The following is an 18,866-nucleotide window of genomic DNA, read 5'->3' as shown; positions in this document are numbered from 1 at the left end:
TAGACTTATTTCACTTTCACAGTTCTTAAAGTTACAGATATTTTAACTTCAATAAGTGTTAAGATTAAGCCGATTGGGTAATTTAGACTTAGTGAATGATATATTTATTTTAAGAATGCTGTTTTTTTAGAATGCTATTTTTTGCTGATAGGTACACTTAGTATACACTTATACCATATATAAAAAGTACAAAAATAAATTCTATAGGTTAAATGTGATATCATAAATTATAAATATAATGAATAATTATGATTTCTCTAGTATTGACGTTTTAAATTAACCGAGCAATTCTAATCAATTATATATCATCATTTACATGTATTGTTCTGAACAATTCTAAAGTCACATTGTCATTTTCCATATAGTTCCATATGCGGTAAACGGCTGAATTTCATTTCTGGGATTTTTTACAACTCTTTATTTCCGACCTCTTAAAGTTTTCATCTCCAGCATTTTTCGGATAGTTTTTTTTTCAGGAATGAAAGTATAGGATCAAACAATTCACTTTCAAATTATAGTATATCAAATTTCGGTTTATTCAACATGTTCAATTTAAGGGCATTTGATTTAGTGAACATTAAATGCATTCTTATTGAACTCTTTTTAAATTATTACATGTATAGTGCTCGATCGTGTATACAGGTGAAGGTATACAAAATTCTTATATTATGTTTTTAGTAATATTCTGAAAAGATATACCAATACTTGGTAAACATATGATTGTCTGAGAGGTACAGGGTAAAACTCTCAGAGTTAAAAAAAAATTGAAAATGAATTTTTAAAAAATTTCTGAATTCTTATCATGCAGATTTCCGGGAATGAAATGCAGTGCAGTAAATAAAATGCTTTGGTGGGCAATATTTCATGAAGAGAAAAAATTTTGAAACATTGATACATTATTATTATTTTTTTAGACTCTCTCTCTCTCTCTCTCGCTCATAAATTTATATCATATTTTAAACACTTGATATCAAATAATAATTATTGTTTCAATTGATTAGTTTATACATATTATATATTTAAGCATTTTAAATAAAAGTCGAAAGTGTGATTCAATGGGTAAGGTGGCTTATCATGGTCGTGGATTAACGTGTACACTCAACAGAAAATGTATACCTATCAGGAAAACGGTGGATTAAGCAGTGGACGATAGCCAGAGATTTAAACAAAAGGTGTCAAGACCGAGTGTCCTGATATATCAACAGGAGTGGTTACACAACAACAGGAATCAATATACGTTGAATGTCTTGAAAGCTTCAAACTAAAGAATTTTGTTGAATTAACAAAAATGCAAATACAGACACAGATTTAGATTGTACTTGCTGAGACATTTATTTTGATATCCATATTGCATTTATTATTTTTAATTATTATTTTCATTAGTCATTTGGGTTATAGTTACATTTTTTTTTCTTTCTCCAAGTCCTCAAAAAAAAATTTTAGCAAACAAGCGAGAAAGAAAGTTATTTGAAATAGACGTAAACTTAGAATGTTACAATTTTTTTCACCATAGATTCACATAGATTTTTTTCACCAACAATTGTATCACTAAACTTTTCATCCGAGAGGATGGAACTGTAGCTCCATTGAAGAGAAAATTAGGCAGACAGCCCTGATCGAATTTCCAGGGGGCCAAATTTTTTTTCTAGTTTTAGGGACAAATTCATTGTGAGCCCCCCCCCAAAAAAAAAAAAAAGAGAGAGAGGGGGAGAGAGAGAGAGAGAAGAAAAACACCTCCTCTCTTTTATTTATTTGATTTAAAAGAAAGATTAATTAAAATAATTTATTAATGCACACTTACTATCATCTGTTAATTTCATGACCATATGGAGATTAAGAATGTACATTGTAATTTATCTAAGATTAATTTGAAGAGCTGCATGGTTTATGCGGTACTTTACTTGGTATTTATTTTTCTGGGTTATTGTTAGTCGGAAAATCTTAACTGAATAATTTTCGAATTACATACACAAGTATGAGAAAATGAATTCGCCATTAATACCCGGTACATGTTTCACTGGTCAAAAAGATCGCAGATATATATTTCTTCAATGTGCAAATCCATGACTTTTAAAAAAAAATACAATTGCACTCGCCATAAAAATACATTTGGAATTAAAATCGAGATCGTGCTCCGCACCTATAACAATCTTCAACGGAAGGAGGAAAGAAATGTGGCTGAAAAACGTGATGATTCAAGGACAACTTTCAGACCTCTCTCTCGGACAAGCTATCAAGTTATTTCGGACAAGATGACAACATTCAGTTGGTTGAGTACTGACAAAGTAAGTACATCAGAATATCTGCCATTGGGTTGTTGATTTAAACATTTTATTGAAACATAATCAATGGGATTAGACACAAGTTCTTGGGTTTTTCATTTGAATACATCAGTAAGCTAAGTTTCACACAGAGATTAAACATTGATCCCATGTCTCATGATTTCATGCATATTGATATTGTAACCCCAATCCCGTTTTAATGGTGGAAAGAAAACTTATTAATGTCCCATAAACATGCTTTGGTCATTCGAATCGAGCCGGAAATATATAAGCACCCATATAATCTTGAATAATGAAAAAAAGAAATGATAGATAATAATTTATTTCGTCATGACAATAAATACAGATTTACATGTACTTAATTAATAGGATCTCTTTCATGAATTTGTTATACAGTTCTTACACACCAATGCGACAATCAATGTAAAGTTCTTAACATGCACAATAAAGTTATGGTTTATTGTCAATAATACAAAATTGTAGTCAAACGTCTGTTGGCAGTCCAAGTAATTTTGGGTTCACTCAATCACTGTTCAGAGGGACTTCTTCTTTCTTGTAGCTAGGGTTGACAGGGGGACATCACTGTCACTGTCAGTGTCTGGGTCAAATCCTCTGTTGTCAACACCACTGGAAAAAAGTTAAAAAAATAAATTATTATATGATTTGATCATGGTATTCCAATTTTTTTTAAAAATCACATTTTATAGAATGTGCTGGTTATGAAAAGAAGATGAAATGCACATAAAAAATTATTAACTTAATTTAAGCAGTAAATAAAATTAAGGATACTGACTATCTTAAACTTAAATGAAATTTATGAGAAAAAAAAATTAAATGCATTTTTTGTTCAGTTTGTTCATTTAAGGTATTCAATGTATAACGAAGGGATTTTGACTGATTTTAAATAATTTTAAACTAGTTAAAAGCATACAGCTAGAAAACGATAAAAGTGAAATAAACCAAATTCACAAGACTGATAACATGTAAGGAGACGGTCATTTTGCACATTTACAGTTTTTGAAGAGTTATCTGCCCTTGATGAAAAGAAGAAAATTTTTGATTTCACAAAATTCCTGCGGTAAATAATTTATTTTATTTTATATTTTAATAAAGAGGGAGTTTATGCATATTTTCACCAAGAGATTTCTTTGAAATTCAAATTGCTTTTTACAATATCTTATAAAAACATGCACTGTCCATAGACTTCAAATGATGTAAAATTCAAAGTGATATTAATTGGACAATAATCAAAATTTTGTAAATTCCTTTGGTGGAGCATTTTCATTTGATAATATCTTCAAATTACTACCATGATTAAAAATATTGGACCGTTCATTTATTAGGTACAAAATATGGTCGTTATACATTGAATACCTTAATATGAGAGAGTAAGATGAGAAACGCTGAACTTACACATCATGTAGGTCAGATCCAAGATCTCCTTGAAGTAAGGGCTCTTCATCAGTGGGACTGGGCTGTCTGTTCTCCTTGTCGGATCCTGACTTTTTCTTCTTTATCACATGCCGCACTGGTAAACCATTGCTTGTTGCATGAGACCTGTGATTAAAGAATTAAAATTATCAAATGAAGTCCTTTGTATTTGTATTGTAACTGCTCTATGTTTTCACAAACAATTGTAGGATTGTCCTTTTAATTTCTATGTACATATTACACTGATCTCGCATAGAAAACTTATGATACTTGATAATTGATACATTAACTTCTTATAAATAATAATGAATATGGAACCTCAGCATACCTTTTTTTGGCATAGTATCTCCTCCACTCCAGGGATTTCTTCAGTCTGTCTGAAATCTTCTTTTCCTCAACTGTCTCGAGGGTGGAGTTGACACTGAGGTAATTCCGGATCTCTGACACTGCTGCGGGTAGGTGGCGGTCCTTAGCACTGACCAGCTGATATTTCTCAATGGTGCTGTTGATCATTCTCTGAGCAAAAAAAACAAACATTGAAAATGATAAAATTCATTTCTTTTCATGCAACTTTATATGGGTTATTGCTTGATGTTTTTTGAATGTAATTTTTCACAAAACAGGGGCTGACCAATAGATTTTTAAGGCATTTGTCCAAGAGCAAGTACATGTACATGGTCAAAATTGACTTGCCCTACCTGAATTTTTGCTTGCCCTACCATAAACTAATTCTTTATTTATAGATATTTCAAAAAAATAGGGAGAAGACAAATGCTGAATAAATCGCACAAGCCCCTCTGTCCAGCTTTAAATTTATGGCCTACAAATAAATTCTATTTTAAGTCACTTTCCCACGCGCAAGTGGTTGATAAAATTTCAATTGCCCACGCCTAAAATTCACTAGCCCCGGTCGTCGGGCAATGGGATTTGTCATCCCCTGCAAAAAGATTCTTGTGATTTTAAGATTTTAAGGGGCAATATATTCCTCTGCTCCAAATTTCACAACCTTTTTTTAAAAATCCAGACATTGATTTTCAGCAACAACTATAGCATTAAATTCAAATGGAAAATAGTTTGAAGTATGAAGCGTTGCTTACTTTTTCAGAAATAAATAATATACCAAATCATGATGTGAAGAGAATTTGATATGGTAAATAGAAAGATTAATTATTTTTTATCTCGTAATTAAATTACAAACATGAGGTATATAAAAAAATAATATTTACTCTCATACCTATCTAATTCCCATTATAAAACATACTGAAGCGCTGCTTTTTAAATCAGAACAACAAATTGTTTTCTGTGCATGCATGTAAAATAACACACATTCATAAACAAGAGCTATTGTTACATTATCTCCCTTGAAAATATTTTTTTTATGAAACAAAATATTAATTAAATGTTTACAAACAAAACTGCATCTGAAATTTCTGTACAATTCAAAGAATTATACTTTAAGAGATAGAGATTTCTCAATTTACACCATTTAAAGAAACTGAGTATAAATGTTTTAAGTAAACTTTTATAAATAATTTATAAATATACTAGCAATAAAAATCAGAAATCAACATTTGTACATTAGATTATAGGCTTGATTGAGTTGACTTTAAAATTGTCCTCATGAATGAAACCTGTAAACTTGGACATGACAATTCACTGAATTCCATGAAAAAATGTCTGAAGAAAGTTATCTCTCTTATCAGAGGGATATTCCACCTTAAAACTTTCCCTTTTACTCTACTTGTAAATTTTGATCAGAAAGCAAAGGGTGAATTGAAAATTAAATAAATGTTCTTTGAATAAAATTCGTTTATTTTTGTGAGATACTGTCATACGTGTATGAATTGAATTAAATATATTTTATTTACACAGTCTAAAAGATCTGATAGTTCAGTACCTTAGACAGTCCTCTCCTAATACATAATTGGGTAAAATTGCCAAAAAAAAAAACCACACAAATAAACATTTGGTCTTTGCCAAAATAAAATTGTTTGTTTTGAATTGACTCCCACCTCATTGAAATGCCCTCTCCTGAAAAAAATTTATTTACCAAAAGTAGGAAGATTTTTTTTTATCCAATATCACTTTTGTTCTTCCTATTACATGCATTACATGCACCATACAAAACACTGACATCTATATAGAATTTATAGGGGTTTTTTTGTTGATGCTAGATACTCTTTTTAAAAGTCGGAAAATGTATTAACGATGTTTACTGTTTACCATGTTTATGCTGAGATTTTTATTAAAATGTTAAATTTTATCTTCATGCAAATTCGATTCCCCCCTCCCTCCTGTGTTTGAAACCCTTCAGGCAGCAATTTCAAACAAAATTTCTTTAAGGATGGCCCTACTACATACATTGTATACATTGATCGTAGTAATAGAAAGGAAAAAAACTAAATTATTTAAATGTACAATTATAATTTGAGATATGGAGAAAAAAAGTATTAAAGTTATTTAATTTGTAAAACGACCACATTCATTTAAGAATGTTTGAGAAGTTTATTGAAATTCTATAATAAAACCAAAAAAGGTTATTTACAAGTAAATTGCTCTAGATGTCTACACTGACTGTTGAAGAAGCTGTGATATTGAAATGAACACATTATCATTAACTCTCCCCACCCTAGCTTACTAGGACATCTAAACAAAAATCAGGTATTGAGATAATAAAAATTACCTGCAGTGCTGCATGTTCAGAAGTTCCTCTTTTCCACAGGTTGTCCTTTACCATAGACATAGGAACCGTGTCGTATTCCTCTGTCTGTGTTGCAGTGGACTGCTTCGGGAAAGCACACGAACAGTAGTTACCAAGTTGCATACGCGCACAACAAATACAGTTAAAACCACACTGTCTGTTATACACTTGCACTGAATTTGGGTACGGATGGGAGGGTGCGCCATAGTCTTGATCTTGATGAAAGTTCAAAGATGAAAAAACAGGGTTCACATTTGCACTGGTAGACATGATGACACAGATTTCAACAAAACACACAGACAGTTAAAGTTTACTGTTAATCCAAGTGTTGCCAAAGTACAGAATGATGACTGTGGACAACATTCTTTGTGCTTTTAAGAAGTAATTAGCGTTCTCCTAATTAAATGAAACCATTTGAAATGGGCACTAGCTTGGTGTCATTTTAATTTTCATTGATCTCCCCCCTAGTGATTTTACTATCACAACATGTTTGATTTACATCTAATTATCATGATTAAACATATTGATATTAACTTTTTATCTTTTTTCATAATTAATGGATGGTATAAACTAGTTTTAATCACCTTGGACATGTTGGAATTGTAAAATTAATATAAATCTTAAAATTTATTAAAGATTTTAAAAAGTTTTATCTAAAATTCTGCATAAACTAAACAGAACATTTTTTTTATTTTAAAATTTATTAAATCAATGAACATGATGAAATAGGAAAGATTTGGCTAATTAGTCTCAGAATTCCATTGATGTTTATTCAGATCTGGAGTAAAATCAAGTAGCCTGTTAATTCAGTGGCCGTATACACAAACAAATCCCTTGTAACTGATGTCTGGGTACATCACATGATTATCAGTCCCTTTGATGCTGTAATGTTATGCAATATCAACAAATACAGTAGCCAATTCATCTAGTTCATCACTTCATTCAACAAGGAGAGACACTGCTGCTAGCTTAGTTTGATTTAATTTTTAGCATGCAATGTCTCTTACTACTTTTGTTCATTTGTATAATTATCCTGGCAGTTATGGAGAAAGTAAATAATGGTAATTTATGAATAAATGCATTTCATGATATTAATCATTTTGGATAATTTTTTAATTTAAAGTCATGATTAATTCAGTGAAATGGTGAATAAACTTGGTTTTATGTTCTACTGGGCTAATTCAAAAGTTATCTTTATTTTATTTACAGTAATATTTTAGTATATTTATTATTTAATTTAAAACACACTGTATGGTTTCTTCATTTTAAATCCAAACATTAGTAATTTTATTTTTCAATTGTTTCAGGTTCTCAGAGGTTTTGTATATGCTGGGAGTGTCAAGGAGAATGGGTTTCCAAGCACACTTTCTACTCACATCAAGAGACTATCACAAAAAATTTTTTATGTGCATTCAAGCCAAGATTTGACCTGTCCTTAGATGTGTACCAGCAGAAGAGGTATCAGCAGCCACTCTATGAGGGTTCGACCAATACTGTATTGGACGCAGTGACCAAGCACCTGTATACCTTTTCTATGAACCATGGGATGTCCAAGACAGCTCTTTCCGACACTCTTCAGTGTGAAAAGTCATCCTTGCCACAACCAAATTATCTGCCTGGGACATACAAGGAGGCAAAGACATTTATTTCTCCATTCCTTATCCCGCTGGAAAAATATGATGCATGTGTGAATGACTGTATTGTTTATCGGGATTCTGGAGCCCTTCTTTACTCAGATCTAAGTGACTGTCCAGTTTGTAGTGAGCCCAGAAAGAGCAGGAAAATCTTTACATACATGCCACTTGGACCAAGGCTAGCAAGATGGTATGAAACGCCCAACCTATGCAGACTTCTGTATGCAGAGAAACTTCAAGTAAGAAGAGATGGCATTCTCGGTGACTTCACAGATGGTGAACTTTTCAAATCATGGTTCGAACCTGGAGAGATCTTTGAAAATAAGAATCCAGAGTCATGTGTGCCACTCTCGTTGTTTACGGATGGTGTGAATCCAAACAAGAACAGTGCTTGTCAAAAGTCCATGTGGCCCATCATGTTGACATGGATTACTTTGCCCCCATCAATCCGACAATTACTTGGACCAATGCTCCTTATGGGAATCATACCAAGTGGTGTAAATGGCAGCGAACCAAAGTCATTGGATCCATACCTATCCATCGTGGTAGATGAACTTTTAACTCTAACAGAGTTCCCAGTGTATGATTCTTACCGCTCAGCTCCAACGACAGTTAAAGTGGCCCTACTACAGTATTTGTGTGACATACCAGCCTATTCCAAGGTGATGCATTTGACCGGCCATGCAAGTTTGAGATCTTGTCCGTACTGTAGAGAAACAGGACATTATTGTAAGCACTTGAGGAAGACGATTCACATTTCAAACAGACAGTTTCTTCCCTTTGGTCATCCTCTGAGGAGTGCCAGTGGATTTGCCATAGATGGACAAGAAGAAAGAAACAAACCAAGTCCTTATACTCAGGAGGAGGAGAACAGAATGCGCACCCAGTATGAATTGAAACCAAACAAAACACAGAAAGCAAACCAACAGAAGTCAACAGGGTTGAAAGGAAATTATATTCTACAGCAGCTTCCTTACCATGACAGGATGAGACAAATGTCACCAGATGGGATGCATACCTTGGCAGACTTTATTAGTCATCTGATGGAAATGCTAGTTGGTAAGCAGAATACACAAAAAGTTATGTCCTGCGAAAAGAGTTTTGGTCGCTTTGATGAAGTATGGAAAAGTGCTGCCGAGGAGCAAGCCAGTATTGATCGCCCAAAATAGAAGAAGAAAAGAAATGTTGAAAGTGAACAGTCATTAGTTGATTCAACACCATGGTCACTCTCGAAGGAGCAGATTAAAACTGCAGACGAAAGAGCTTCCTCCATAGTGTACAGCCACTCACATGAAATCACCCCTGGGCCACATTTTACCAAGCTCTGGACCTTAAGGACAATGAATGCCAAACTACAGGTTAGTTAATATGTTTTGTATAATACCGGGTAGTAATATGCTATTAAGAGTGTAAAAAAAAATCTGAAAAGTGCTCTGTTTATTTTCTATGTTTAAAATGTTTTAAAAGTGTCATCAAGAAATTACACACAAGTATTTTTATGAGGTAGTAGAATTAATACATGTATGTCGCTGAAATATAAATTTTAAGGCATGTAGGAAACTATTTTTTTAAACCATTGTTTAAATAGAAGAAGCAAGATGAAATCAAAATAATTTTAGAGCATAAGTACATATGTATGTTTATATTTTCAAAATCGTTATGAATTTTACTTGTGATTTTTACAATGGTTTGTTGATATTGTATTTTTGCAGTTTGTCACCTCTGGGGCTTTTGAATGGTGCATCAAAGATCTTCTTCCTATTTCTCAAGAAAGAACTCTGGAACACATCTGCGGTGTTATAAGAAGAATTGTGTCACCCAAGTTGACCGTTCTGGACATTGCCCAGCTCCAGGCAGACACACATGAAGCGCTATCACTTCTAGAGAGAGATTTTCCTTTGGCAATTCAGGTAAAATATATGTAATTTGCACAATTTAATATCAGTACATGTCCATATTCAAAGTAGATTTTCTTGGGCTTCAAAATATACAAAAAGAAATTTACTATTTAAAGGCTTTTGAAATGAGATATTGCAATCAATTGTAACAATGTTAAAAGAGAATGAGGGCTTATAATTAAGTCAATATTTTTAGTTATGGGACTCACGTAATAAGTTACACTGAATTTAAAAAAAAATGTTTTTTTATTTTTTTCCTATCAATTATTCGTAACCAGGGACATAGCAATAATATTTTTAATCTGGATTTCAGAACCTTACTACTCATCTCATTCACCACATTGTGGATGATTTGGCAAACTACGGACCCATGTATGGTCGATGGCTGTTTCCTTATGAAAGGGCTAATGGATGGGTGACAAGACAGTGTCTAAGGAAGGGAATGGAAGAATCCACAGTCATGGAAACATATGTGGTAAGTCGGAAATTTTTATGAATATCATAGATTCAACCTTTTTAATACAGTCGATCTTAATATAATGTTGACTATATATACCATTTTTAGCTTAATAAATGCTCAAATGTCAAACAGTTTCAACAGTTTAGCATGAAAGTACATATAAGATCATCTAACATGTCTAATATTCTAAAAGTCACAGTAAGTTTAATTTTTAAAAAATCTTTATTGTTTTATAAGCAGACAATATGAAACAAGTGCATGCAAAGTGCATATGAAATGTCTTTGTGATAAAGGAGATAAGTGAACAAGGCCTGCAGAATGCCTTTAGCTTCACATATACAAAAATCATATTTTGTGAATTAAGCATTTAGAGGAAAATTCTCAGGACTAAAATTTTTGAGTTTATGTTAATCAAATTTTTTTTGAATATTTTTCCCCACAAATTGCCTTATTCACTATCTTGTATGTCTAAGAAATAAGGTATTGTGTTCAGTTTTATGTTTCTTAATACTGTTAATTAATATCGCACTGTACATGATAAGAAATTGGCCACAAATGGTCATCATGTAAAGTTTAAAGAAAATATCCTCATTTCCAAAGCTAGTTTATTTACTTTACTATTTTGGTTTTTAGATCTACGACTGGTGTGTATATATGATACTGAGTGGAAGGTTCAACCCTGGCGACCTGTCCACCAATGAAAAGACCCTTGTAAAAACTAGTCAGCAGATCATGGAACAGATGAGAGATGGATTCAGTGTTTCTTCTCAAGAAAACCACACAAAGAAGAATACCACATCCCAAATCACACCAGAAATGAGACAGTTCATGATGAACTTTTATCTTCTAAACCTCAAGTTGAGCACAGTGCAGTTTTCATCCGAAGTGACGGAGAACTATTCAACACTGGACATTACAGATGATTGTGGCCGACAGATCCGCTATATTGGAACCAGATTCAAGGGACGCAGAGAACCGTCAATCGTCAAACTTCCTGGAAGTGGTGGACTTCTGTTTGGACGAATATGTTTTTTTCTTGAACATGTATTGTGTGGAGCAGTCCAAAACTGGGTTATTGTAGATGTGTATCCAATTGCTGAAAAAGTTTGAAAGTATTTCCTCTTCCAGGAAAATGTACTTGGACAGCAGCTTTTCCATGTAAGTGTCATCAGCAGACCTCTTGTTCATGTGAAAGACCGTGGTGTCTGGATTATCAATGCTTAGTGGGATACATGACTGTTTATGTTCATATGATGTCTTTGCTTTCAGGGAGATATGTGAATACAAATAAAACGTCTTGAGACTCTGTATTATGGTGTATGGTATATTGTTTGCAAGAATTCTTGTACAGAGAAAATGAACCAAAGTTACCAAACACAAAGTTACACTCTTGTTTAATTTGCAAACTCAGATTTATGCTTATAGAAGAAAGTACGTTCAAGATTTTTCCCCTTCATTTTCATGTTTTTAGACCACAGTTTTTTTTTGTATGCATTTTATTGATATTTTAACAAAATTGAGAAATGAAATATAAGAGTCCTTTTTTCCAATTCAGCATTTAACTACTTTGTAAGATACAGTCAAATAAGAACAGCATTCTCAGATATCTTAAATGTTATTTGTAGAAAGTAAAGAAATTTGTCTCCAATCCATGACCATGATGTGTTACCTGTTAAATGTATAATTATGTTTGTTATCATGACTATTTGAATGTTGATGTTTTGTTTTGTACTCAATGAAACTGAATTCCCAAATTTGATACTGCAATAAAAGAAATTTACTGATAAGCTTCATCTTTCTATAGAATCAGCAAGACAATTATATGCACCAAATGGCTGTCACTAAGGGTGACACAAAAGATCAATGTCTGATCAAAACTAGTATATACTAGCAAGAGGGTGAAACACAGTACAAGGCCAACTTAAAAAAAAATGTTTGCTTGTTCTCTGCGTTTCGTAATGAAGTATTTAATTCATTCATTCTATTCAATATCAATTCTGCCCTGAATTTCAAAATGTCATTTCCGGATTACTTGAAAAAAAATTTCTTTATTCTTTTTTATTTTCTTTCTTTTTCTTTTTTTTGAGGTTTAAACAATTTTAAGTTGCTGTCTTTTAGCAAATCTTTCAGGAGAGGACAATCAATCATTTTTATTTCAAGTTGGCCGGGCCAATTTTTTTTATTGATTATTTAAACATTATATGGCAAATCTTTTTAATGAAACATATTTATGATACTTGAATGTTTTTCTTGAATGAGTTAGTATTTTACATGATAACAAGTTGCATATTTGCATATTAATATTCTGTTATCAATGGGACCTGAATCGAGATTTTGCGCAGTCAGTATTGTAAAGGGGGAATAGAAGTATTTTACTAATACTGTACAGTATATTTTAGTACTGTCAGCAGTGACTATCTCAACCACATAGACTCCAGAAAACCGTGAGGTTATCCGCTACAGACGTAATTAGTGTTAGACCATGAATGGCCATTTGCAATTAAAAACATAACTGATGTTTGTAATTAAGTAGAATTCACAGCAAGATGAACATTCTCCGGCCCATTAAGGCCAAATTACGCATTTTAAAATTCTTGATCATATCAAATAATTTAGCATACTAGACTATTAATGGTTTTGAGTGAATAAATAAACTTGAACTTGATTCAAAGCTAACAGATTCAATAAATAAAATTGCTCAATTATCATTTTATACTGATTTTTTATGTTATAATTTTAAAAAAAAGGATTTGTCGTTTAATATCAGATATAAGTGTTCAGAGAAGGTGTGTTTTATTAAAAAAAAATGCGGTAAATAGAGCACCCCATTATTTTCAGAATTATTTCTAAATACTAGGTGACTGATGAAATAATGAAATTAACGGCCTTAGACACACAATAATTACATAGTTTACTTAATACTGCATTGATTGAATAATTAATTAAACATGCAGGTTAAATGTACTTTATTGAATTTTTTTCTACTGTCGATAAAGATTTAAAACACTTCAATGTACAAAGTTGTCATAGTCCAACATTCGCAATTAAAGTGGTGTAATAAAAAATAAATGTTTAAAAAATATGCTAGTGCGGATGGTGACAAACCCCAAACAATAATTCCATTGCGTCGGGGGGGGGGGGGGGGGGCAATAGTATTCATTCATTCATTCATTCTTTCTTTCATTCATTCATTCATACATTTATTTAACGAAAATTTGCTATTAAAGTCTATTTGCTGAACATGCACTTACAATTAAGGAGAGTAACTGTAAGTTTTCATAATCTTTTAAGCGCAATAGTATTCATTCATTCATTCCTTCTTTCTTTCATTCATTCATACATTTATTTAACGAACATTTGCTATTAAAGTCTATTTGCTGAACATGCACTTACAATTAAGGAGAGTAACAGATTGGACGAAGCTGAGAACTAAACTCTTCCCTTTTTACTCTGATCTCACCGGGTAAACTGCTTTCACGGGTTCTTTAAAAAAAACAAGCTAATTGCATGAACGAGTGGTCAGAGGTACACTTTCTTAAGAACTTACATTGGACTAGCGATGACTAAATCAGTTCAAACATTTTATATGATTTAAAATAAAATGCTCTTCCGTTACAGTATACATACAAATAGATTTAAAGATTTATATTTATAGCAAAACGACCATTTAGTAATTTGTTCAGTAAAAGAATTAGGATCAATATATTTTCCCATGTAAAAATACATGTAGGTATGAACACTTGCAACTTTTGCTGATAAAAATTGCATAACTGACTGAAAAACCAATTGTCATAATAATATTTTTTAAATTAATTATAATTTATATTTTCATTTTTTAAGAACAACGCAGGTATTATCGTGTAGAAAGGAAGAACTTATGTTACGTTTAATGGCTTTCGTGTGTGTGTGATTGTGTTTCTTGATAGATAATTTTAAAAGAGTTAGGAGAGAGGTAAATGGCAATCGGTTTAAAATTAAAAAAAAAAAAAAAAAAAATTATCATTTAAATAATTTAGTCAGCTCAAAGAATTATTTTAATCGCGTGAAATCTTAAATATAGGTTTGATCAATGTTTTATATCGGTCCTCTGTACACGGAAACATGTAGAAATGAAATATATAAAAATCTGAAAAACATCATTGATTAAAGATTTAAAAAAAGAAGCTGTTCAAATCAGAATCTTGTCTCGGCCTATTCTTTTCTTCCAAAAAACGTAATATGGGAATTTTAACCTCAAAAATGCATAACTTACTACATGTAAAATTAAGAATTTCTATTCAAATTCCATTCTTTTACAATATACCCAATTGAAAATACATGTTTTTTTTAATAAAATGGGAAATAATTTAAAATCATTTCAGGGTACTGTGTTTTTCAGCAAAGGACAGTGTAAAACTGTACCGTACAGAAATGTACAGAACTATGTACTGTGAAATACTGTGATGTACTGTAATGTACAGTAAATGAGTACAGGGAATAATAGTATTGTACTGTGAAGTACAGTAATCTGTACAGCAAAACTCTGTGACGTACAGTGGAAAGCAGTGAATGCGTACTGGGAAGTACTGTAGAGTACTGTGATGTACAGAGGAAACGTACTGTGAAGTTCAGAGAGGTACTGTGAAATGCAGTGCTTCTGTACAGTGAGGTACAGTAATGTACTGTGAAGTACAGAGGCAAGTACAGAGATTTACAGTGAAATTACAGAGTCTATCAGAGATTTTCAGAGAATTATCAGAATATCAGGGAATTTCAAGTCCAGTAGTGTTATAAACATTTAAAGTTTCAGCCAATCAGATTGCAGCACACGTGCATGCGCATGCTTTCATGAAAATTCTTATAAATGATGCTGTAGATCTTCATAGTATATGAATATGTTCAAAATTTCAAAGGATTTTGTCAGAAAACATAAAAGATATTTAGACTTTTAGTTTCAGCCAATCGGAGCAAAGCGCACGTTCATGCGCGTGAGATCTTGCTATTTCGACCATGTCGTCATGTCTATACTACTAATATATCCTTATATAATGAGTTTCAAAGCATTTCATCCAAAATTTACGGCTATATCTGTAAGACTCCAAGGTCCGATGGGGACGCGAAAGACCGATGGTCTCGCCAAACCCCGAAGGTCTGCGCCAAACCCCGATGGTTTGTTGTCGGTACGGAAGCCAACGTCCTATGGTCACGCCAAAGTCCGATGGCTTGTTTCCTATGAGACACGCTGCGCTAAAGTGTGATGGTCTGACACGCCAAAGTCCGATGGTGTGGAGAAATAATCGATGTTTATGACGTCACAATAATCCGACGTCAATCCTTGACGCCGTTTTTCTACGTTTAAATGCCATAATTACCGAATCTATCCTTGCATACGCTTTTATTTATATTTTGTATTGCTAAGATGTTTCAGAGATATTAGGATTAGTCCTCGCACACCACTCAACTGATTAAGGTTAGTCCTTTTAGTTTTATTGATTTAGGGTTAGTCTTCGCACACTAGTCGAGTTATTAAGGCTGGTATCGCACCCACCTAAGATATCTAAGTAGTTATGTAGATGTTAAGCCTACACACTTTTCGAGCGATTAGGGTTAGGTAAGTACCTATCCGAGAGATAGGGCTTAATTTTTGCATAATGATAATTATTGATACTTATTTAAAATTTTGGCATGGTGTGGCATTGTAGTTTTCCGCATCAGTATTACAACGTCATAAACGTAAATTGTTTTCAGCACAATCGGGGTTTGGCGTGTCAAACCATCGGGGTCTGGCGTAGACCATCGGACTTTGGCGTGGCCATCGGACTTTGGAGTACCGTCGCACTTTGGAGTCCTACATATCTATTATATTGAGCATTTCACAGTGTTACACGTGTGCGAACACGCACGCACATGCTTGCAAAATGACCTTCGTTCCGCATATCTACATAACGTACCTAGTGACCCTAAAAAGGTTTCACGTAGATCGGATGAGTAGTTTACGAGAACACTCGCGGACAAAAAAGTACCGGAGAACAAAGAAGAAAATTCAGAAAAAGTAAAAACAATATGTTCTCAAACTTCGTTTGGGGAACATAATAAGCAATTCTCAGAATCAAACAGAAAAGGCCAATGTTATTTAATAACACAACGAAATTGATATCGTAGAGACTATCTATAGTACAGATTTTTTTTTCCACAATGCTAAACCTAGAAGATTTCCTAGACTGTCCGATCGTGAATGCGATTCCAGTTATATGCAATATATTTTATTAAAAACTATCTCTAAATAAAATTTAATGCCGAAAGTTAGCCGAAAAAATTGTGTCGAAACGCGCTTGGTACAAAGTTAATACCGAAATAAATTTTACCATTTCATTTTCTTTCAGGATGTGTTTCATGTGCTCTACTTTAATTCTAATTTCAACAAGTGTTTGACATACATTATTCGATGAGGAAATTGAAATAGACACAGTAGTATTGGAAAATATACCTCAATTACAGTTTAACTAAAACATTACATTTTATTTATTGTATTGAATTTCATCATCCAGATTTTTATTTATTTTATTCTTGAAATACCTTTTGAGTTCTTGAATAAATGCATTTACTGATTTGAACAAATTCTATTTTGTTATAATACATAAATAAATCAGATAGAAGACATTTAAGAAATAAACAACGTTATTTAGTGAACATGGCGTTATGAATAGCAATTGCTCTGCTGGCATATTCCATGGAAAATATGCCAGCAGAGCTATTGCTATTCATATTGCTTTGTTCATTAAATGATATTTGTTTATTACTAGTACTTATATTTTTTTTACTTTGATTTTTTGATAACGCTTTGTTCACTGAATAATCTCTGTTTATTACTTACATTTTTTGATTTTATATTCTTTGATATTGTCAAGAATATCAGAGGAAATCATGACTTACATCAGGATTGTTGTCTTCAGTAAAGAAAAACAAATGGCTATAAAACCAAACTTCATGATAATTGCACCTTTTCTCTAATAATTCAGAAACAAATTGTACAGTATTTCCTCTTTAACACAGTCATTTGGATACAAGCTGCACTCTCGATACATTCTCTTAGGCTAATTTTTGTTTTGATTCAGTTGTAATGTCATCGTTGCAGTTATTTATGAAACTATATAACTCAAAAAATAATGATTCATAGTTGGAGAGATCAGTGAATATGCAAATATAATCTATATAAGCTGTCTCCACAGGTACAAGAATGATCCAATATACATAATTTAATAATACATATAGTTACTGGTTCATATCATTAATATATTATAGGTAAGTAACATGAAATTGACTGGATTTTTTCAAAGCCTAAAAACGTCCAATGTCGATGCCAAATTAAAAAAAAATATCTAGGCTATACAAATGTGCAAAATGGTGGCATTTTGCTAAAGCATGTTTTACTAAAATAAAATACAATTGTCTGCAAATTTTTCTAACAACCCTCGTATTTACTCTGCGCAGCACTGTTAAGGCTAGAAAAGGGGGGCGGGGCCTAATTTATACGGGAAAAGTTAACTGTGACGTCACACCAAAAATATGACTTTTATGCATTCCTCATATTACCCAAAAATGAAGTAATTTGCAACTTTAAACTTCATTAGCATAATAAACAACAATAAAATTTATCAATGCATTAACAAAAGTCGCTAGTTAAATCCCATACAGCTGGTTTTAGACAAATCACTGATCTCGATGAACTTGTCAATCATGACGTCATTTTGGTAAAAATGACGTATTTCATGTGCTGTAAGAGGCAGATTTAGGAATTTTTTAACAATGAAAAATGCGTTTAATTATAAAACAGAATATTATTTACAGGTTTTTAATAGGCTAATAATACTAATGTATATCATTTGTTTAATGCGATTATTCATTAACTATCGAGATATTGTATTTAGACAATTCTGTCGTGTTTTTATGTTCAGGTTAGGTATATTTTACATCGAGGTGCCTCATTAAATCGCTCTTTCGCAAGGGCATACACTAAATAAATCTTGGCCGTTTTTTGAATATAAATAGAGGATATGTTCCTTAACTTGAAAAGTGCTGCTGCTTTCTTTAAATCGAGAGCAGGACTTTATAAGTACACAAAATATTTGATAAAATTTAAACATATATCGACATTAGCCTATTTGCTTGAAATTTTAACTATTAAAACGCGGATTCTATTCAAAGCAGCAGCACTTTCCAGAAAGTACAAAATATGCAGAAACAATTAAAAGCTTGAATTTTTAACTTCAACTAGGGTATGCCCTTGCGATATTGAAATTTGTTGTTGACCTACATTCCGTGTACCTGCTATGCATTCACCACGTGACTGTCCATCGATGGGACTAAACTCCGTACAGTACAGAGTAGGTTGTAGTATGCTATTTCCATAATTATTTAAATTCTGTGATAATAGAACAGCTGAATAAAAATAAATTCAGTTTTATAAACAATGCCCGTTTT

At 32.4% G+C, this 18,866-nt stretch overlaps 1 protein-coding gene and 1 pseudogene across 1 annotated transcript; one reads left to right on the top strand and one right to left on the bottom strand.

Annotated features, from left to right (window-relative positions):
* The first annotated feature begins 2,224 nt into the window (after positions 1 to 2,224).
* Positions 2,225 to 12,151, top strand: LOC134273247 (uncharacterized; annotated as a pseudogene).
* On the bottom strand, positions 2,816 to 4,298 carry LOC134273243 (uncharacterized). Its single transcript, XM_062755432.1, has 3 exons — positions 4,042 to 4,298; positions 3,696 to 3,839; positions 2,816 to 2,909 (listed from the first exon to the last, which is right to left on the bottom strand). Exons 1-3 carry the CDS (start codon positions 4,248 to 4,250, stop codon positions 2,816 to 2,818), a joined length of 447 nt encoding a protein of 148 aa, XP_062611416.1. The 5' UTR covers positions 4,251 to 4,298.
* Positions 12,152 to 18,866: the final 6,715 nt, after the last annotated feature.

Source organism: Saccostrea cucullata, unplaced genomic scaffold (assembly GCF_032062105.1).
Source record: "Saccostrea cucullata isolate Sc308-1 unplaced genomic scaffold, CSIRO_AGI_Scuc_v1 ctg1089, whole genome shotgun sequence".
Classification (NCBI taxonomy): Eukaryota; Metazoa; Mollusca; class Bivalvia; order Ostreida; family Ostreidae; genus Saccostrea; species Saccostrea cuccullata.
Note: the sequence above shows the minus strand (reverse complement) of the source record. Positions and strands in the feature narration are given on the sequence as shown.

Coding starts and splice junctions, on each gene's coding strand:
- LOC134273243 (XM_062755432.1), bottom strand. CDS start 4,250: ATGTTTGTTTTTTTTGCTCAGAGAATGATCAACAGCACCATTGAGAAA. Junction 3,840..4,041: donor AGATACTATGCCAAAAAAAG/GTATGCTGAGGT, acceptor CTTTAATCACAG/GTCTCATGCAACAAGCAATG. Junction 2,910..3,695: donor GGATCTGACCTACATGATGT/GTAAGTTCAGCG, acceptor ACTTTTTTCCAG/TGGTGTTGACAACAGAGGAT.